Source organism: Narcine bancroftii, chromosome 7 (assembly GCF_036971445.1).
Source record: "Narcine bancroftii isolate sNarBan1 chromosome 7, sNarBan1.hap1, whole genome shotgun sequence".
NCBI classification, from domain to species: domain Eukaryota; kingdom Metazoa; phylum Chordata; class Chondrichthyes; order Torpediniformes; family Narcinidae; genus Narcine; species Narcine bancroftii.
The window spans coordinates 193,141,705-193,164,252 of record NC_091475.1 but is presented as its reverse complement, the minus strand read 5'-3'; the positions used below and the strand labels follow the sequence as shown (position 1 = coordinate 193,164,252).

At 42.0% G+C, this 22,548-nt stretch overlaps 1 protein-coding gene across 4 annotated transcripts in view; it reads right to left on the bottom strand.

Moving 5' to 3' along the window:
- The window catches only part of mgat4a (alpha-1,3-mannosyl-glycoprotein 4-beta-N-acetylglucosaminyltransferase A), a 282,181-nt gene that overhangs the window by 228,704 nt on the left and 30,929 nt on the right, over positions 1 to 22,548 (bottom strand). Inside the window, exon 1 of one of the 4 annotated variants that reach the window (XM_069891864.1) lies at positions 7,353 to 7,413. The exons of the other annotated variants lie outside the window; for them this stretch is intronic. Within the exon in view, the coding sequence (XP_069747965.1) occupies positions 7,353 to 7,377 (25 nt within the window). The 5' untranslated portion in view covers positions 7,378 to 7,413. Of the gene's footprint in view, positions 1 to 7,352; positions 7,414 to 22,548 lie in introns of those variants that run through there. 4 annotated transcript variants of the gene reach the window in all.

Genomic DNA, 22,548 nt, shown 5'->3' with positions numbered 1-22,548 from the left:
GTGTGCCTGCATGTTTTGAACAGAGGACCAGAGAATGGTGTTTCGTCAGGTTGTCCTTGTGCATTTGGCTGGTAATAAACTTGAACTTAAACAGAAAATGCTTTTAAAAACTCAGCAAGTCAGACAGCATCTGTGAAAAGAGAAACATTCTGGGCTTATGATCCTTTGTCAGAACCACGGGTTTGGATGTGCACCCGAATTTAGAAATACAAAAGTGCTAGTTTCACAAGTGTGCTTCAGGAGTTGGTTCAGACATGCTGCATCCAGATCTTCTAGACTCTGAATAATCCTAGGTTGCACTGCATCGTTGAACTGAAGTGATTTTCACAGCGAGAACATGGAAGGAAAGTGGCAACTATTGGTCTCGCCTCATCACCCAGCCAGAAATATTAAGAAAAAAATTGTTTACTATTCCTGAAACAAAATTCCAACAGGCAGCTCTTCCCCCCCCCCCCCCCCACCCCCTCCGCAGATGTTAATCTGTCAGCACTCATTACCCCAAACTTCATGTAAATGATTTGGATGAGGGGATTATTAATAACTTGAGCAAATTTGCAGATGGCACGAAACTGGGTGGCGGAGTGGGGTGTGAGGAGGATGTCAGGAAAATGCAGAGGGACTTGGACAGGTTGGGGGAGTGGACTGCTGAATGGAAGATGACGTTCAATGTAAGCAAATGTGAGGTTATTCATTTTGGGGGCAATAATAGGAAAGCTGAGTATTATTTAAATGGAGACAAGCTAGGGAGTGGGGAGGAGCAAATGGATCTGGGAGTACTTGTTCACCGGTCACTGAAGACTAGCATGCAGGTTCAGAAAGCTGTGAAGAAGGCTAATGGCATGTTGGCTTTCTTAAAGAGGGGATTGGAGTATAGGAACAGAGACGCCCTTCTGCAGTTGTACAGGGCCCTGGTGAGACCCCACCTGGAGTATTGCGTCCAGTTCTGGTCTCCAATTTTGAGGAAGGACATACTAGCTATAGAGGGTGTGCAGCGCAGATTTACAAGGTTAGTTCCAGGGATGGTGGGATTGACATATGCTGAAAGGCTAGAAAAACTGGACTTGTATCCGATGGAGTTTAGAAGGATGAGGGGGGACATGATTGAGGTATACAAAATTATCAGGGGATAGACAGGGTGAAGTCGGATTACTTGTTCCCAATGATGGGGGAGACGAGGACTAGAGGGCATAGTTTAAGAATACAGGGTAGGCCCTTTAGGACGGAGATGAGAAAACATTCTTTTACCCAGAGAAGTGTGAATCTGTGGAATGCTCTGCCACAGAGGGTGGTAGAGGCAGATTTGCTGATTATGTTCAAAAGAGAGTTAGATAAGACTCTAGTGGGCAAAGGAGTTAAGGGCTATGGGGATAAGGCTGGAAAGGGGTACTGATGGTAGTGATCAGCCATGATCTGTAAAATGGCGGTGCTGGCTCGATGGGTCGAAGGGCCTACTCCAGCTCCTATTGTCTATTGTCTAACATATCATGGAATGAAATTGGGAAGGGGAAATTTGCTTTCCTTTTCCACAGTGAGTGGTTAGGGTTTGAAATGCACTGCAACAGTGGTACCAGATTCAAGAGAAAATTTCTGGGGGTGGGGGACAAATATCCAATGGAAAAGAATGAAGGGATTTGGGAAAAGGAATAGGAAGCAAGTTATTGGCAATGCATCAAACAAGTCATTAGTGACTGAGGGCCAAATGGCCTCTTTGCACATTATTTTGTGATGCCAATCCATGGCTTCTCAAATCCCTGGTTGGTTGTGCCAAGGCTGAAGCTTTTATGGAAAAGACCAAAAGGTATTCTTATTTCTCTGCTTCCGTGCCCAGAATCCACATGCACAAAGATGGACTAAAATTCCCAGGTATTTTTCCCTTCTACCATATACCCTAGCATACAATCACAGCCCACTTCAGGTGGACCATTTTGACTTGAAGAATGAAGATCCTTAAATTGGAGAATTGCTCTCTCTTCCAGACTCTGAATGGAGTTCTGCCAGAGCAAGGAAACAAGCCCTTTATGCTGACCATCTAACGCACATCAACACCTACCCCAGTTTATTCTCCCCACATCTCCATCAACTTCCCCTAGATTCTATCATTCACCAACACAGTAGTGGCTATTAGCCTGTGCATCTTTGGCACACTGGAGGAAACTGGAGCTGTCGGGGGAAGCCCATGTGGTTCCAGGGGGAGCATCCCAACTCCATGCTAACAGCACTAGAAATCAAGATTGAACCTGTCAGACAATGACTCTACTACCTGAGCCACTGTGGATTTACTTTCTTATAAAATGCAGCATTCAGCAGAGCTCTACTTTCCATTAAGTAGCTCGGCCCAATTTTCAGCGAGGATATTCAATTAAATTAATCCTTTTATTGTGGCATATCGCCCCATGGCAATAACAGTTGGAAAGCCAAGCAAGTTCTAGCCTTTCAATTTGCAATGTTACACTGGCATAGCATGGCTTTATATTGTATGTGCTCAACTCAGTTGGAAGCAAGATTCTGTGCTCACTTCACATTGTATGTTGCTGTGCGACCAACGAGGTTGCCATGAGGTGCCATCAAATCATTCGTCTTGTTTGAAAGAAAATACGTTGCTACATCTCAAAGCCAGTGGTGCTCCCTTGCCCATTGAATTTTACAGAGTGTGGGGCAGGAGGCAGCTTGCCTGCCTTTCAGAACAAGTGCAAATGCAACTCCTAATTGGCTCTCAAAGCTGGGAAGTGAAAAAACAGTACTTACTCCCTAAGGAAGCCCAAGACTGAAACTTGCTGTATTAAGAACAAAGCTTGTGCTAAATGATTACAAAGCCAAATTGCCTTTCCTTGAGGATTCATTTCTTTGAAGTACTGCACATAATATAAAAAAAATTCACAGCTAAAATTGTAGATATTAATCTACCCCAATACAGACATTCAGTCATATGGGAAAACCGGCAATTTAATTTAAAGTTAATTCTCTTCATGTAAACTTAATCTATTTTAGCAATGTGCTTCTGATGTCACAGGTTAATGCCTGGCAGGAAAAGATATTGATGACAAAAGGCTGTGGTGTTATGGCTATAGTGAAGATACAAAACACCACAATTAGAAGTTTTAAACAGATTTAGAACAGTTCCGAATGTGTTTGTAAACTGTAATTTGGTAACCTGACTCCTGAGACTTTGTATTGATGTATTGCCTGAATTATATTTGGACTAAGTGAATGTTACAGGCAAAATATTGAAGGGACTAAGTCTCTAACAACTATATATACATACACAGACACATACATATGTACTTGTGAGTGAGTGAGTGAGTGTGTGACACACATACACACACACACACACTTGACTCTAATCCTATTTTATTTTCCACCTGCTCATCAAATCTTCCAAGATTCTACCAGTCACCAACACACCACGGGCATTTTAGATGGACCAATTTAGCCACTAATCCGCAATTCTTTACAATGTTATTTGCCTACATGATGATAAGGGAACTTTGAACTGCCGCACCTGCAAGAAATTCACACTGTCTCAGGGCAAACTCCAGAGAGTCAAGATGAAATCCAGGTCACTGGAACAGTAAGGCAGCAGAACTAGTCACTGTAGTACAGTGGCATCTATTCTATACTTGATGTACACAAATCTACTTGCTCTCACCAGTCCATCTGTGGCAGATGCTTCTCTGAATGATTGAAGTGACCACTGCACACTCCTAATGGTGACAACATGACCTGCAACATGGGACTAAAAGTGTGTTAAAAAGCAAACGCAAAAGGCAATTTACCGTGGTAAATATTCTTGCAGTTAACTGATCAAACCAGACGTTTCTGGATGCGATCCTTTATTGAAATGTTGCCCGATGCACTGAATTCCCTCCAGCAGCTCAAGATCCCAGCTTCTGCAGTTGGTGTGTATCCCCGATCAAAGATCTGTGGTCCTACCCAACCCAGTGGAGACTGGCAGTAGATGTTAAACAGGTAGAGGGTGGAGGAAACAACGAGGATATCCTCTTCCTCAATGATGGCAGCGGTACGGACTAGGGTGAAATTTTGCAACCACATTTGCAAAATGGTGAAGAAATGAATCACCGTTCTTCCACCCAAGGTCCCCACCACCACAGAATCTCATAAAGAGTGACATTGGAGGCACAGGAGTGAACACTGCCACGCACCTCCAGGGTCCTGATTCAATGTTGATCACAGATGGTGCCTGTGTGGAGTTCGCAGGTTCTCAGAAGGGCAACCTGGTAGAGGTTTTTTTTAAAAAAATTATGAAAGGCAGAGACAGGAGAAATAGTCAGCTTTTTCTACAGGGTGTAAATATCAAATACTTAAAGGCATAGAATTGAGAGTAAAGAAGACATGTTTAAAGGATAAATGTGGGGCTTTTTTTTAAAAATGGGTTGTCGGTGCATGGAATACACTGCCAGGGGAGGTGGTCAAAGCAGATTTCAACAACATTTCAGATGCTTTTAGACAGACACACGAACGGGCATGGGATTAGGTTGGATTAGCATTGAAGTTGGCACAGACATGTGGGCTGTTCTGCTCGACTGAAGAATAAGTTGTTAGGATAGGAAAAAATAAAGAATAGTAACTGAGATGTATGGAATTGGACTGCTGGAGGCTAGCATGAACCTATTGGCCTGAATGGCCACCTTTGTCACAAGCAAGCCAGCTTCCATCTTATTCGATTAAATCCCTGTGATAATCAAGAAACTGCTGGAAGTAGTCGATACTGCAAAGCCTATGGGACTGGCCAACATCGGACCCGTAGCAGTGAAGAACTGTGATCCAGAATGAGCAGTGCCTCTAAACAAACTGTTCTGATAAAGTTACACCGCTGGGATCTAAATAACAATGTAGAAAATTACCCTAGTCATCATATGCCTGAATAATTTAAATCAGCCAAATACCACGCAATCATTGAGGTTCGCTGACTTCAACCATTGCATCAAACTACTCACCAATAATCTAATCAGAGGCCAGTTTTGGGTTTCACCAGGATCCAAATCTTAAACTTGGAAGAAGAGTAAAATTCAAGAACCAATTCTAATGCCGGCTCTGGTTGAGAACACAAGTAAAACTGCTATTGCTGGAATCAGAATCAAAAAACATAACTCAGCCGGTCAAACTGAAATGTCAACTCACTTCTCTTTCCATAGATGCTACTTAACCGACTGAGACCTTTCATCATTTCTACTTTTGTTCCATTATCCTAGGGAATCTAGCAAACAATGGAGCTGAAGGTCATCAAAGGTTACAAGAGGATATAGACAGGATGCAGAGTTGGGCAGAAAAGTGACAGATGGAGCTCAATCTGGAGAATTATGATGTGATGCATTATGGAAGGACTTACCAGAAGCTGAGTACAGGGTTAATGGTCAGTTACTTAAGAGTGTGGATGAAGAGAGGGACCTTGGGGTTCAAATCCCTACATCCCTCAATGTCACTGCACAGGATGATAGGAGAGTTAGAAAGCCTATGGGATACTGGGCTTCATTTATAGGGGGATTGAGTTCAGGAACAGAGAGGTCATGTTGCAATTCTACAAATCCCTGGTAAGACCACAGTTAGAAATCTTGTGTTTAGTTCTGGTCCCTCATTATAGGAAGGATGTGGAAGCTATGGAGAGGGCACAAGAGGAAATTTACCAGGTTGTTGACTGAAGTCTTATGAAGCAAAATTAGTAGAACTGGGGGTTTTCGCTTTAGATCATAGAAGGATGAGAGGAGACTTGATAGAGGTCTACAAGATTAGGAGAGACATAGATAGTGTGGACACCCAGCACCTGTTTCCCAGGGCAAAATCAGCAAACACCAGAGGCTATCTGTACAAAGTGAAGGGAGGGAAGGTTAGGGGAGACATTAGGTAAGGTTTTATTTTTAAAAAAGTTGTAGTACCTGGTATGGTGGTGGAGGCTAAAACATTAGACACTTAAGAGACCCTTAGGCACATGGATAAAGGAAATATAGAGGGTTATGGGGCAGGGAGGGTTTAGTTAAGGGCCGAAGGGTCACTACTGTGCTGTAGTGTTCCACGTTCTAAGTTCAAGATTAATATTATTTGACTGTGCATATACAACCAGGTAAAACAGTTTTTCTGCTCCAGGTTTTACAACAAGTTATCCTACGTAATGCTGCTCTGCAACACTAATCCTTTAACAATAAAGGCACTCTCGACCAGCCATTCTCAGTGGGGGCCCTGAGCTTGTTTAAGTCAAAGCCTTGTTTATTTTTCACTTCTCCTGACAAATAATTTTTTTGTTCTTCATGTCAGCATGAGAGAAGTACAGTAAAACCCTAAAACTTGACAGTCTCACAGGGAAGGGGGCCCATAAACTTTGAGCAGACTCCTGGGTGGCTGCCCTAGATGACAATGTAGAAAATGTAAACTCGCTGCATCTCAAGAACTACCTGTCAACAAAGAGGAAATTCACCACTGCCCCCAAAGCATTGTCACTGCCTGTGACCATCTGAATGAAAATGAGTTTGAAGATCAAGACCTCAATCACAGCACAAAGGCCAGCCTCCCACAGCAACGGGATTCTGGACTTATTGACCAATAAGTTATAAAACAGTTTTAACTGATAGTTCTGGGCTTTTGAAAAACTGAAAACTAAGTTCTTCAGATTGTTTCTATGCATCAAAAATGAAAGCACCATGAAGGCATAAACTTATCCTTGGTATTGAAATCTTTTCATTTTTGGGAGGTGGGAGAAGTTAAAGATTGGCTTTGGATTAGATGATCATTTTTTTTTTTAAATAACTCATTTTGATTCTCAAGGAAAGTACACAATCAAAAAAAAAATTGTACAGGACCACCAAGGGATAGGGTACATGATAATGAGCTATTTAGTACATTTCACCAAGATTGGATCATTCCCCTAGGAACAGTATTGATTAAAGCAGTCTATAGCTCAGCTTTGTTGAAAATGAAGCTGTGTGTATATTAAATTGTATACTTCTCCTTTACAGAGATGTTGGAGATTTATTTAACACACTATATGGTGCAGATGCTCCCCCAATTCTGTTGATTGGTCAGAGAATGGGTGGAGCAATACCGGTTCATTCCACAGCAAATAACCTTGATCCATCCCTTCTGGGTCTCTGTGAGAGATGTGGTAAATTACTACACAAAAGTTGAGCATAGTTGCTTTTGTGCTTCATATAAAAGTAGGTACCATCAATTTCAGAGTAAATTTTTGTAAGCATTGAGTAATATAATTTTTACTTTAAACATGTATAAATGTTCATAGGCACAGCAATGGATGCTTTAAACAGCATGCAAACATTTTTATGAAGTCGACCTAAAGTATTCAGCTCTGTTGAAAATGCCATTGAATGGAGGTGAGATTTCTTTACCTTTGAGTGCAAGTAGCCTCTCCATCTCTTTGTTTCAAATGGAATCTTCCCTTTAGGCAATCTGTAATTCAGTGGGCAAGCGTCACTGGTGTATGGAGGCTATAACTAAAAACTCAAGGCTATAACTATCTCCACTTCCAACAGGGGATAGCTGTAGTAGAGCGACAAGCAACCTTTTCATCCAAATGCCATATCAACTAAAAGGTTTCTCTAGTTAGAACCCTAGTAAGAAATGCCTTATGCTGTTTTGGGAACATGTTACGTCATCACGCAAGTTACGCGAGTCAGTGGGAATGCACAAGCGTGGGTGACAAGTTTACATGAACGACACAGTAAGTGCACGGTCCAGTTGTGGGTGCACCATCTTGTTGAAAGTAAAGTGTGCTAACCGCTCTAGGAAACAAAAGACTAAATTAATGTGGACATGACAGAATGGCAACATGGAACCTACAGGATTCTGGAAAAGGTTGTCGGTAGTGAAAATTTGGTACCATCTTAAAATGAATAAAGACACAGGTAAAGCCTCTCTCGAGTGATGTTATTTCCAAAGGGGAAATGCACAACATTTGGCAACCTGCACCTCTGGTTGAAAGTTGCGCATTTGGGAATTTTTTTTTAAATGAAGGCGGGGGGGAGCCTTTTAAGTTCAAGAAAATGTAGATAACTTATAATTGGAAATGACTGAAAGATGAGTAAGCCAACAAAATCAGCTAATGGTGATATATGATGCAATACAAAGAATTTTTTTTTAAATTCATTTCCTAAATTTTGGTCTTGCTAGAAAAACCAGAATTTATTTCCTGTGCTTAATTGCCCTCAAAAGTCGTGTGAACTGTTGCCTTGAACTGCTACATTCCATCTAATGAAGGAACTCCCATAGTGCTGTCTGCTATGGAATTCCAGTGAAAGGTAAACATTTATTTCTAAGTCAGGATCGAGTGTGACCGAGCTCGAAGCATCACCAGACAGGTTGACAGCACGGTTGGCGTAGCGGTTACCACAATGCCTTTATCGCGCCAGCGATCAGGACCAGGGTTCAAATCCTGCATTGTCTGTATGGAGTTTGTATGTTCTACCAGTGTCTACATGGGTTTTCCCCAGTGGCTCTGGTTGTTCTTCCCATCATTCAAAATGGACCGGGCATGCAGGTTAATTGGGGGGGGGGGTGCAGGTTAATGGGGGGGGGTGCAGGTTAATGGGGGGGGTGCAGGTTAATGGGGGGGGTGCAGGTTAATGGGGGGGGTGCAGGTTAATGGGGGGGGTGCAGGTTAATGGGGGGGTGCAGGTTAATGGGGGGGGTGCAGGTTAATTGGGTGGCATGGACTCATGGGATAAAATGGCCTGTTAGTGTGCTGTATGTCTAAATTTAACATCTTTGACCCACTACCATCAAGGTGGTGGTACAGGAGCATCAAAATCAGGACTGCCAGGCTGGGAAATAGCTTCTTCCTGCAGGCTATGAGATTGATCTGTAATCAAGTGAATTATCCCAAAATATTCATATTTTTGAGTACCTGCTTGATTAATGCAAGCAAGAACTTTGGTTCTTATTTACATTGTATAAATTACATGACAATAAATCCATTTTAATTGTTGGCATTGAGCTGTTGACTGTACCTTTATGTACATATGTAATTATTGTGTAATATTTAGTGTACATTGTGTGCATATCATAGTCTGGAGAAATACTTTTGTCAGATTGGACATGCTCAGGCAGAGACAACAAATGAGCTTGAACATGGATTCTTATTTCAAACATAATTTGAAACTTGGATTTGGACTATTTACAGTTAGCAGCACGAAGTATTGGAGAGATACTAGAAGATGCCCTTACTGGAGTGAAGACTGATGCTTATGAAGGCGCTGGCCAAGTTCACAACTCTCTATAGTCTTTTCCTGTTCTGTGCATTGGCACCTCCATCCCAGACAATGATGAAACTAGTCTGAATGCTCTCCACAATACACCTGTAGAAATTTGCAAGTCTTTGGTGACATCCCAAATATCCTCAAACTCCTCACGTGGTGTAGCTACTAGTGAGCCTTCTTCATGATTTAATTGACAGAGAGGCCCCAGGATAGATCTTCAGAGATATTGGCACCCAGGAATTTGTGGGCATCCAAGATTAGTGTTGTTAGGCACAATCGTTAGTATGAACATGGTGGGTGGGCTGAGGGGCCTGGTCTTGTTCCTATGAAATCACCTACCCCACTAGAGTCTATAGTCATCCCAGAACTGGACCAGAATTTAGAAGATTGAGGGGGGATCTTATAGAAACATAAAATTCTTAAGGAATTAGATAGACTAAAAGCAGGTAGGTGGTAGTTTCCAATGCTGGGATAAAACCAGAACCAGGGGTCACGGTTTAAGGATATGGGGAAGTTTTTTTTTTAAGGACTGAGATGAGGAAAAATTTCTTCTCTCAGAGGTTGATGGATCTGTGGAATTATTTGCCACCCGAAGTAGATGAGGCCAGTTCCTCGCCAATATTTAAGAGTAGGTTAGATTTGGCCCTTGTGGCTAAGGAGATCAAGGGGTATGGGCAGAAGGCAGGAACCAGGTGCTGATCAGCCGTGATCATATTGAATGGCGGTGTAGGCTTGAAGGGCCAAATGTCCAACTCCTGCACCTATTTTTCTATGTTTCTAAGCACATCATCCTTTAGCCCAAGGAACTACCCAAGAAGGAGAAACCTGCACTGGAATTGAGTGATAGATGCACCCACACCCAGCCAATTCCTTTCAAATTCTCCAATCATAAAAAAATACCTAAGCATTACTGGTGTACATTATGTACATCGTTGGCATGCATCACAGATATTGCTTGTTATATCAAAGTACTTTCAAACACTGGAGAAGTACCCTTTTAAAATCATCTTATCTAGACACGCATTAAGTGGAGCAAGTCAGGGGGGAAAACCATCTCAACTGTAATATTGAGCACCACCCAATTTTTATACAATAAGTATTTATTTCAGGATAAGGATCAGACTAAGCTCCTGTTCTATCAGTGTGTAAAATAGCTCAAAATCTATGTGAATGTAGACAACATAAAGGAGATTGCAACAATCTTATGACTAGCTATTACAGATAGAATGTTTCTGTTCTTTTCCTATCTCATTAACACCAACTGCTGAATCCATCTAATCCAAATTCATTAACCAGTTTTGACTTGTAGCTTTCTGCGTGTTAGAGCCGCAAACACAGAAGTTGGAAACCTGACTGAAGTTAGGATTTAAGGAAGATGTCGTTGCTACGTGAAGGGCTTATTAGCTGAACTTTAGAGAGCTGAGCAGAGAACTATAACAACTCTGCAGTGATGTGGAGACAATCTCTGAAGTTGAAAGTCCTACAGTGATGGAAAAAGTGGTGCTGTTAACAGCTCTCTTCACATTCCTCCCCAATGTTCATATAGAACCTGCTTATTCCTGGTCATCGTAGCACCTTTCAATATCAGAATCTGTTCCTTGGCATCTTATTCAGAATTATTCCTTTTCCTAATCCATAATTGATCCTTCTCTTCGAAACCACTAGCAATTTAAAAGTCAAATTAAGAGTAACCAAGCAAGTGTCCAACAACTTTTTAAAAAAAAATCATTTTCAGCCTCTCTACAAAACTTCTGGGTGAATTTCATCAGTCTGCATCATGACCTTGAGAGTCAAATAATTCGACTCTCTTTATTAGTTTACAAATAAAAATAACAGCTTTAATTGCAGCATAAAGGTACTTGAATTATGCCACTGGTGAAATAGAACAAGGAAAGCCACAAAAATCAAATCTAAACTGCTTTAACCTATTGCATTTCATGGTGGGCTGCTCTTTAAAAAAAAAGTTGAAGTGAATGCAAATCAATACTGAACCGTGAAGATTAATAGGTCTAAGGACAGTTGCTGAACAAACCTCTCTCATGCAAGTTAACCAGTCTGGTCTTCAGTTACACAACTAGCATCTGAGAGCACTCAAAACTGAATATACCAAAGATAATGTAACCGGAAATCAAGGAAATGGTTTACATGCAAACCTCAAGTCCATTTGACAGTCCATTGCCACAGTGGAACAAATTTCAGCAAACAAAACTAATTATGCTTGCAGCACACAAATATCAGGATACCAAAACTTTATGACAACATTGACAATTTTTTACATAATCAAGTTATTCCTCCCTTGGTGCATGGATTAGTTTAAAATTGTGAACTGGAAAGGGTGCACAGAAGATTCATAAGGAGATACTACGATTGGATGGCTTGAGTTATTAAGGAGAGGCTGAGTGATGACCATTTAGAGATGTACGAAATCATCAGGGGCCTAGAGAATATGAATGGTCGCAGTCTCTTTCCAAGGGCAGTGGCGTTTAAAATTAGAGGGAGTAGACTTAAGACCAGAGGGGAGAGATTTAAGGTGCAACTTCTTCACAGGTATGTTGGAACAAACACCCAGGTAAATGTGGTAGAGGAGTGTACAATTATATTTCAAAGACTGTTAAAACAGGTACATGGCTAAGAATGGTTTAGGGGGAGACCAAACACAAGAAAATGAAACTTCAGATGCACCATCGATTCTCACTTCTCCCCTTATCATATCCAATTAACACTTCTGGTTGGTCTGGACTCCTCCCCCAGCCAGCACTGTCTGCCTTCTGAGACTTGCTGTTGTTTTTTTCCCCCAACACGTTTCTGCTTATTGCTTGAAGGAGGGCTCAGGCCCGAAACATCAGCAATATATCTTTGTCTCCTATGGACACTGAAAGACCAGCTGAGTTCCTCCAGCATCTCGGTGTGTTTTTACTTCAGGCAGAAAACCTGGTTGGCGTGGACAAGTTGAGCAATAAAGCTTGTTTCCATGTTGCACAACTTTATAACATAAGCACTCGCATTAAAGAGCAACTTGCTACCAAAATGCTGAAGCCTTTAGAGAACAGTATAAAGGGGTACATAGAAGAATATAGTTTGACCTTTACTCACTGTTAAGATATCTGTTCTTTAAAATCAATGCACTTTATTCAACTAGGACCAAAAGGGTTATATATCATAACCCCATAATACTGATGATGTTAGGCTTCTGTATGGAGTAGCTAAATACATAACATTTAAGAGGCCATAACAAGGATATGATTGTACCTTTCAGTCTCCTGAAACAGAAGACCCCATTCACAGACAAGCAAGATTTAATAAGGTGCTCCCAGATGTAAACAGGAGTTAGCTAGAGAGCCACGTTTAACGTAAACACTGGTCTTCTCATTTGAATTATGTGAAGCCATTTGTAAATGGTTTTGCATATCATCAATATTTGAAGACTACTTTTTAAATTGCATCTCATCATGCAAGTTTATTGTAAAATATGCTGGAGCATCTTCCTCAGATCAGAATATGATCAGATATCTAAATGCATGCAAGAAGATTGCAGCTCCTAATGTGCCAACATGAATGTGATTCTCTTCTCTTGGCGATTTAATCAAAGCTTTCAGAAGCAAAGCTGACTTAAATGTTTCACCACTATGGTCCTGTTCAAAACATGTGCTGCACTTTTGAGGAAGTGATTCAAAAGGCAGAGGCCACTGATCATGGTTAATATTTGATGAGCTAAAATAACCCCAAATTATGAGAATAAAGTCTAACATGCCTTTAGAATGCATTGTGCACATCCAAAATACTTGCTCATTATTCAAATGATTCTTTATGGGACACATCCTTCCTCTTCCTTTACACTCAACGTGGACATCAAGGGAAGGTCAGTATTAGGAACAGAGGAAGTAGGAACAGGAGTTGGCCAAAAATGGCCCATCAAGCCTGTTCCACCATTCAATACGATCATGGCTGATCTAATTTATGACCTAACTCCACCTACCTGCCTTCTCCCCATATCCCCTAATTCCTCTATCATGTAAAAATTGATCTAACCGAATTTTAAATATGTTTAATGAGGCAGCCTCAACCACTTCCCTGGTTAGAGAATTCATTGCCCATTTACTGACTGCCATCAAGCAGATGGTGGTGATCCTCTTTGACATTGTAACCTGACTGGTGAAGGTGCATCCACAGTACTGTTCAGTGGGGACTTCTGTGATTCGGCCAGTTATACTGTTATGGCTTAGAACTACACAAGAATTGGAGGGCCAGTGAAAGTAGTTGGCATCCTTCTGTCTTTGCTTAAATCTTTACCTCATAAGAGCCAGTTTACTCTGTATGTGGAACTTCACTTGGAATATGTAAATAGGATAAAGAACGGACATTGAACATTATGACTTGGAAGTTTTTGAGGTCATTTATTTGCAAGCTTGTAAAATATGTGTCTGATCTTCACAAATAACATCCTGCCATCCAACAGAGCAGGAGCTACAGATCTCCAAAATAGAAATTTTAATCTCCAAGATTCTGATCTAATTTATTCCCAGAGAACGTGGTGCTTGGCCCCAGAACAGGTAGCATTTCCACCCCTGCTCTCATTGCTTTGATACTGCACATGAAAAGCAATTGAAGTCACAACTTATTCTTTCCATGAGTCCTCGCTCCAACTCCAGTGTGAATTCCCTTCTATTTGCCGGTTTTAGCTTCAATTTCTGAGAACCTCCTGCAGTATCTGTGGAATTCTTTTCCCGAAGAAGTAGTAGAATCTGCCTCGTTAAATATGTTTCAGACACAGTTGAATAGATTTTTGTATAGTAGGGAAATTGAGGGTTCGAGGGGGAAAAGACAGAGAGGTAGAGCCAAGTCCATGGCCAGATCAGCCCTGATCTTTTTAAATAATGGAGCAGGTTTCTATGGGCCAGAAGGCCTGTTTTTAATGTTCATAAAAAGACTTGAAATAGTTCTGGTATTGAAGCATTTCCACCTCATAGGATTCAGTGGTGAAACATGGAACCAAAAGGATAAGGAGCAAATTTCATACAGTTGTTCAAGATCATGATTGTTCATCCTTGGGTCAACAAAAAGCTGTCCCGATTAGTGAACAGTAAAAGCCAAGAGACTCAAATTTAAAAAGTTTAGGCAAATGGGAATGATAATATGAATTAAAATGTATTCACATGTACACAAGAACAATGTATTGCATTGTGGCATACATGATAAAAAAAAATTCAAAAGTATTAATTTGGTGCAGTTTCCTAAATTATACCAGCAACAATTTAAGAATAATAATGATGCCATGAATAGCCACAACTGACCTATACAAGGTGAACCCACACAACATACCTGGCCAGATCATGGAAGGACTGCATAGACCAATTGTTGGAGGTATTTCCGGACATCTTCAACACCTCACTGCAGCAGCCCAATATCCCCACAAGTCTCAAGACAGCCACTATCATCCTGGTATCAAAGATCTTGCATGACTTCCAGACACACCCCTCTGGAAATGGATTCTGGACTTCCAAATGGAAAGACCAGTTTGCCTGGGTCAGTAGCAGATCATCGAGCACCCTCACGCTGAGCACTGACGCGCTTCAGGGCTGTGTACTCAGCTCACTCCTGTTCACGCTACTGACCCATGACTGCATATCCAGATACGGCTCCAACAGAGTCATCAAGTTGTAGATGTCACAGCAGTAGTTGGCCTCGTCAGCAACAAGGAGTTGAGGTGGAAATTTCATGATATGGTGTGAGAACTAGAGTCTCAATGTGGACAAGACAAAGGAGATTATTGGGGACTTCAGGAATAACTACCCTTCACTACACATTAATAACCCTGTAGTAGAGAGTGGAGAGCACCAAGTTCCTTGGAGCTCACTTAACCAGTGACCTATCATAGACACACATCTCCTCATTTGTCAGGAAGATGCAACAGTGACTGCACTTCCTGAGATTGAAGTGGGCAAGGCCACGAGTCACCATCATGCCAACCTTCTACAGGAGCTCTATCAAGAGAGTCCTGGTGACTGCTTCACAGTGTGGTACAGTTACTGCAGGGAAATGGATCAGGGGTCAATCCATTGGGCCATAAGAGTGGCAGTCTCCCTCTCCACCCCCCCCCCCTCAAAATCAATGTGATTTACTGGGATAATTTTCTGAAGAGGGCGTGCAAATTCGTTGAGACCCCCACCACCCTGCACCTTTCAGCTGCTCCCATCAGGAAAGAAATACAGGAGTGTCAGAGCCAACACCACCAGGCTGAGAAACGGTTTCTTCCCACGGGCAGTGAGAATGCTGAACAACCAAATGAACTGCTCACACTAACCATCTGACACGGTCATATTTACAAAACAATATTTATTTATGTATATACGAATACTTGTCCTGCAAGTCATACAGCATGGTAACAGGCCCTTTCAGCCCATGACCCCATGCCACCCAATTCACCTACAACCCCTAGGTCATTTTGAGGGGTGGGAGGAAACTGAAGCACCCAGAGGAACTCCTTTTAGACAGCGTGGAATTCAAAACCTGGTCCCAGTCACTGGCACTGTAACAGCATTGTGCTAACCATTACACTAACAGTGTACACGCCTGTACACGCCTGAATGTGTGTTGTGTCTGGTCATGTGTCTGCAGGTTTTGTACTGAGGACCGGAGAGCGCTGTTTCTTTCGGGTGCACTTGTGCCATCCAATTACCATTAATGTCTTGAACATAGAGGGGAAAGTAAATATGAAAAGAGAATAATTATATTCACAGTTGAGATATTTATGATTAATTGGGCGGATTTTTTTTTAAATCCAGAGGGTAGTAACACTGCCTGTCGGGGTGGCTGGAACAGAATCTTTCAAAAGGAAAGTTGGTAGACATTTTCGCAAGAATAATCTCCAGGACAATAAGTGAAAAAAATGGATGGAAATGATTAGCAGCTGACATGAACTCAACAAGCTAATTTTATGATTCAAATTGCAAAAAGGAGTATTGGTTCTTTCCTCTCAAGCCTTCCCATCATTTTTGTTCCTATGACTTTCAATTACATTTTTAAATGGAAGTTGGTATTTCAAACTTCACACATTGGATCATAAAGGTAACAAGTGACAAACATAGCTATTCATTTATTTTAATCCTATTATCTGTCAATTCTTTCCCCAAATCACCATTCGCAGCTTTTATCTCCCCTTCTTTGCTACGTGGCAGGTATATATCTATCACTTTGAATGAGTGCTTTCTGAAATTCTCCATTTCTTCACATACCTGGGGTTCAGAACAGCCTATTTCTCAGTTCATTTTTGCACCTAGAAGAAGGCAAACAGCAGCAAATTTTGCAAGCATTTCACAAGAGAAATTATCAACTCTGAGCTGTTTAATCAGAAACTAAGGGCACCATGAGAATGCATGGTCTTGGGCACACTGCAGTGCAGAAGGCCACAAGCTTTATGCCAGGCACGAGGACACAAACACTTCTTTCCTTAAATGACCCAAGACCCTTTTGGCACACTGACAGCCATGGTGAATTTCTTCACTGGCAATTGCCTTTACCTGACATATGGATTAAGAGCCCATGATAACCTTTGTTGTTAGAGGAGGGTATTATACAGCAAGGGTAGATTAGTGGAAGACTTTTTATTTTGCAGGTGTACAATGCCCATTTTCTTATATGCATCAGTGCAACTAATGATGACTTGGAGGTTGACCTCTGAAGAAGTGCATCCCCAGTTGGATAGCTGGAGCAGGGTGACCTTTGTTCTGCATTGGAAAGTTACATGGGTTGAACAATCTGTCATTTGTCCTGTAAATTTTACCTCTGGAGCCAAACGTTTGCTGGAGGTGAGGTGCAGCAATGCAGTTAGAAAAGTGGTAGCAGAATGACACAAGTCTGCGTTGAGATTGGTTAGTTCAAACAATTGACCAGGCTCAATTTTGACCTCAATATCAGATGGTAGCTCAGTTTGCAAGTTGAGGGCTCGCTTCACTGTGGCAAATTCTCAGAGCTGATACTAGAAAAGGCCATGAAAACAACATGTACACACCCAGATGGAAGTGAAAAGAGCCATTCATGTATGAAGGTAATCCAATGCACCATCCCAAATCTGGCACAATGCAGGAATATTCCCCATTATAATACAATTACATTTACTGTGTGCAAATAAGGTGTGTGAAAGACGAAAATCTGCAAACACTATGATTGCAGTAAAAACACAAATGCTGGAGGAACTCAGCAGGAACAGTTAGCAGAGCAGTTAACCCAATACTAATACAGTGCGAGCGACCCCGGTTCAAATCCCGTCTGTAAAGATCTTGCACCTTTCCCGGAGTCTGTATGGATGTCCTGTGGGAGCTACAGTTTCCTTCCACCCTTCAAAAACATATAGAGTTGTAGGTTAATTGGGGTATTTGGGCAGCAAGGGCTCATGGGCCGGAAGGGTCTATTACCATGCTGTATGCCTAAATGACTCATGGCGTCCATAGGAGATAAAGAAATATTGATGATATTTCGGGCCTGAGCCCTTCTTCAAAATGCAAGGAAAAAGCAGGCAGCCCCTGCTTCTTCTCCCCCACATCTTGGGGGAAAAAAAGCTCAGGCCCAGAACATCAGTAATTCATCTTACCTCCTATGGACGCTGCAAGACCAGCGGAGTTCGTCCAGCATTTCTGTGTTTTTGCAGAAAGGTGGTGAGCACAATGGAGTCCACACATTTTTTAACCAACAATTTTTTTTTTGTTATTTAAAAATTGCCATAATCCTGTATAATAGTGATACTTCTTGAATGATTTGCCATTACACAAAGCTGTGAATGAGTACAGGATAGAGTATAATTTCACCATACTGCAGGTAACAATGTGAAGCCTGGGGATATTTGAATGTACTGGAAAGCATCTCATTTTTTTCACCCCCCATTTTCCAGTGTTTCACAGTGGAGGTCTGGCAATATTCAGCAAGCTCATTCAATTTAAAGTTTGGCTGTGGAAAGCAATAGAGAATATTACTTATTGCCCGGTGAGCAACATTTCTAAATAATGAAGCAAAATAGCCAGGAGTGATTGAGAGAGCTGAGAAATTGCAAAGATATTTCCCTTCACAAGTGTATGAAGATTTGTAATCCAAATGTTTAAAAGGCAAATGCCAAAGCTCGCACTGTTCCTGCAACAATGCCTCATAATCTCTCCCGTGCTTTCCAGCATGTCTGTTTTCAAGTCCCTCAAGTTCGAGGATGGCCTGTTTCCACTCCAGTTCTACGGGCTCTCAAGTGACTGATGAGAATATTGTGGGAACTACAGATATTTTTGGGACATCCACTCTACCCATGTCAGATGATGGTTATCGATTACAGCTTCCGTCTCACGCATCTGGCAAACTCATTCCCAAACTTGGAGATCAAGGCCTCAGCACCACCCTCTGGGAACTGGATCCTTGATTTCCAATTGAACAATCTGCAATCAGTGAAAATGAGAAGTAGTGTGTTACATTCCCCAGCAGCAATTGGGGGGCACACAAATGAATGGGTTAAGTTTAACAAAAAAATTAACAAACTAACAATAATAGAAATAACCCAATAAATTTAACACCAGCCTTAATGGCAACTCTATATAAACAGTGTATGTGGGGGAAAAAACCCAGACCATTACAGTCCAGGCTGAAATGCCCCAAAAATCACCAAAATTCCCAAAACAAAACCCCCACATCAGTCACAAGTCAGTCAGTCATTAAGGAACAGCTCATGGATCTGCTCTCCAGGCTTGGGATTATTTGTTTCCTTGCCCACTGGTCTTTTAGTTTGAGGCTGTATCCAGATGACTGTGGTCCCTTTAGACTTTCAACCCTGTCAGGGATACTCGAGACTGCCTTGAGGTTCAAATTTGGCCACAACCACCCTTTACTTCTTTTACCCAGGAATTTTCACAATGACCCCTGGTCACCATGAGGTTGAAACCTCTGAAGCCCTCTTTAGGGTCAACAAGTGACCTTCTGTCACACTAGTCCTCTTCTTTGGACACCTTGGCTTGAGTGGTCCCATGACTCCTGTCACACAAAGTCCTCCTCGAAAGGGGAGGGAAGAGGCACTGGTCAGTCCTGCGCACACTCTGTGTATCAGAGTTTCCCAAACTACTGTCAGGACAACACTGCTGACACCCATGGACAAAGTAACTCAGTCTTCCTTTTCCCACTGAAACTTCTGGGTGAGCACACTGGCATACAGCTCCAGACGGCAGTGCCAGCACCCACGAACAAAGCAACTCAGCGCATGACTTGCTGAAGCTGCCAAGTGAGCACTCACCTGTCTGACTGCCTGCAGTCCAATCCACTGACCAACCTCTTCAAAACTAATGCAGTTTTTTTTTTAATTAAAAAAAACTGCCCAGCACTGTCTCCAGCTCTCCCTATTGGTGGAAAGAGGTTAACAGCTACAGGTTCTCTCTCCTGCGAGCCCACGGACTTCCAGCGCGTGGTTCGCGTGCTTGGACTGCTGTCAAAGTCCCCTAGTGGTAGCCGAGCGCTACTACAGCACATAGCAGCTGTCAAATCCCCCGCAGTAGGTTCAGTCCTGTCGTCAGTCAAAAATAAAATTGTCCATAGCAAATGCCTCCTTCTCAACGCTGGTGCTCTGCAAGGATATGTACGGAGTCCTCGACTGTACACCTACTACTGTACAGCCAAATACCATAAACTCCATTTTTTAAGCTTCTTCCCCTCTGCCATCAGATTCCTGAATGAACAATGGACCACAGACACTGCCTTATTTTGTCTTTCTTGCACTATATTTTTATTTATTTTGTAATGTGGTTTATATAGATGTTTGCATTATGATGCTGCCCCAAAACAATGAATTCCGTGACGTGTTCACGACCATAAATTCTGAAGTTCACAGAGAGCACGGTTAAATGGTGAAAAAGCAAATAATGATGTGATCAAGAACCTAGTGTCATAATGCCAAGGTAACACTCACTCTCAGCCAGTAAGCCAAAGAAGCTGATCGTGGACTTCAGGAGGGGGCAGATAATACATTCGTCGTCCAAATCAGTTGAACAGAGGTGGAGGCAGAAGATAGTTTTAAATTCTTGGGAGTAATTATTTCCAGTGAACTGATGTCAACCACGTTGCTGTGACATTCAAGAAAGCTCACCAATGCTCATAGTTGATTAGAAGCTTAAGGAAGTACACGAGAGAGGGGTGTGACATTTCCTCCATATTCCTCGACGACATCTACGAGTGCACCATTGAAAGCACACCAGCTAGATGCATCGCAGCATAAAAGCTGTGTCTGGCCTCGTCGGAAAGCTGCAGAAGGTGGTGAATGCATCTCAGAACATCGCTTAAAACCTCCCTCCCATCAACATCTCCTACTGCCTAGGAAAAGCGGCACATGGATTGAAGGGCTCTTGCCATCCCTGACTCACTCTCTTCTCCCTCCTCCAAGCAAAAAAGCTTCAAGAGCATGAAATCGTGCCAAGGCAGCTAAAAGACGCTTTCTCCCAGCAACCATCATGCTCTTGAATGAACTTCACAATAGCTTTCTCATGTTGCCTTTGCTATGCTGTAATTGGATCCTTACTCTGCAACTATTCTGTGCTCTTGATCTCCTTTGGACAGACATGTTACAATTGCTCGACTTGTGCAAGAACTCTTCTTATTATAACACTAACAAATTTAAGTTATGCTTCCCATTGCCTTGGGAAAGCTGTTCATATATTAAATGACTCATCCCACCCCACTCACACTTCTTATCCTCTTCCTATCCAACAGAAGATCACACAAACCTTCAGATTCAAGTAGTTTCTTTCCTGATGTTATCAGACTCTTGAATGGCCTCCCTCATTGGTAAAAGATGATGCTCCTGCATTGTTTAACTGTACTGTATTCTCTACCCTGTGATTTGTCCTATTAACCCTTTAACCTCCATTTTTTACTCATTTTTTTTAGCACCTGGTGTACAAGGTTGACTAGTCTGGATAGCACACAAAGGTTTTCTGTGCATGTGACAATTAACCATTCAACTCAAATGGGGCAGGAGACAGCTGACAGGGTGAATAGGCAGGGATACGAGGAGATGCCCTCCTTCTGCAAGCCTTCTTAATCCCACATATGCATGGCCTTGAGCTTCTTAAAAATCATCCCAATGGTCCTTCCATTGAGCTCAGCATGCAAATGCCACCTTTACACTGTAGCTTGACTGCTCAGGTTCAGGTGACTTCTACACTGAAGCACTGGATTCGAATTCGGGTCACTGGGGCTGTAACAGCATTGCACCAACTGCTACGCTAACTGTGCCACTCATTTTAACATCACAGACTCTTCTCAAGGTCAGAGAGGATTTGAAGTAGCTCCCAGGTATCTCATGTCTGCATACCTTATTATAGAACCATTCTGCACAGAAACAGGCTCCTTCGGCCCTTCTAGTCTGTGCCAAACCATGTTTTTTGTGTAATCCCACTGCCACGCACCTAGTCTATAATCCTCCACATCTCCCCCATTCGTGCACCGGTTGAATTCTTTTTAAATGTTAAAATTGAGCCCACATTCACCACTTCAGATGGCAGCCCATTCTATATTCCCATTACTCTGTGTGAAGAAGCTCCCCCTCATGTTCCCCCTAAACTTCTCCCCTCTCACTCTCAACCCATGTCCTCTGGTTTGTATATCACCTATCCTCAGTGGAAAAAGCCTATCTACATTTACTCTGTCTATCCCCTTAATTTTAAATACCTCCATTAAAATTTCCCACACTCCAGGGATTTAAGTCCTAACCTTTTTAACCTTTCCCTGAAACTCAGTTCCTGAATTCTGGGCAACATCCTCGTAAATCTTCTTCGAACTCTTTCTATTTTATTGAAATATTTTCTGTAGTTAGGTGACCAAAACTGCACACAATGCTCCAAATTCGGCCTCAGTAATGTTTTATACAACTTTACCATAACATCCCAATTCCTGCATTCAGAACTTTGATTTATGAAGTCAAAAGATCTCTTTACAACCCTATCCACCTGTGACACCAATTTCAAGGAATGATGTACCTGCATTCCCAGGTAAAACATAGAATTTTGTTGACACCGAGGTCAAGTGAAAAAACACACACAAATGCTGGAGAAACTCAGAAGGTCAACAGTGCCTTTATGTAGCAAAACATCACCCATGTTTCGGGCTTGAGCCCTTCATCAAGGTGTGGGGGAACATGAGAGATCGAAATGTTGGTGATGCTACATAAAAGCACTGTTTGACCTGATGAGTTTTACCAGCATTTGTGTTCTTTTACCTGTATTCCCAGATCCCTCTGTTCTACTGCACTCCGCAGTGCCCGATCATTTACTGTGTACGTCCTTTCTTGGTTTGCCCTTCCAAAATGCAATACCTCACA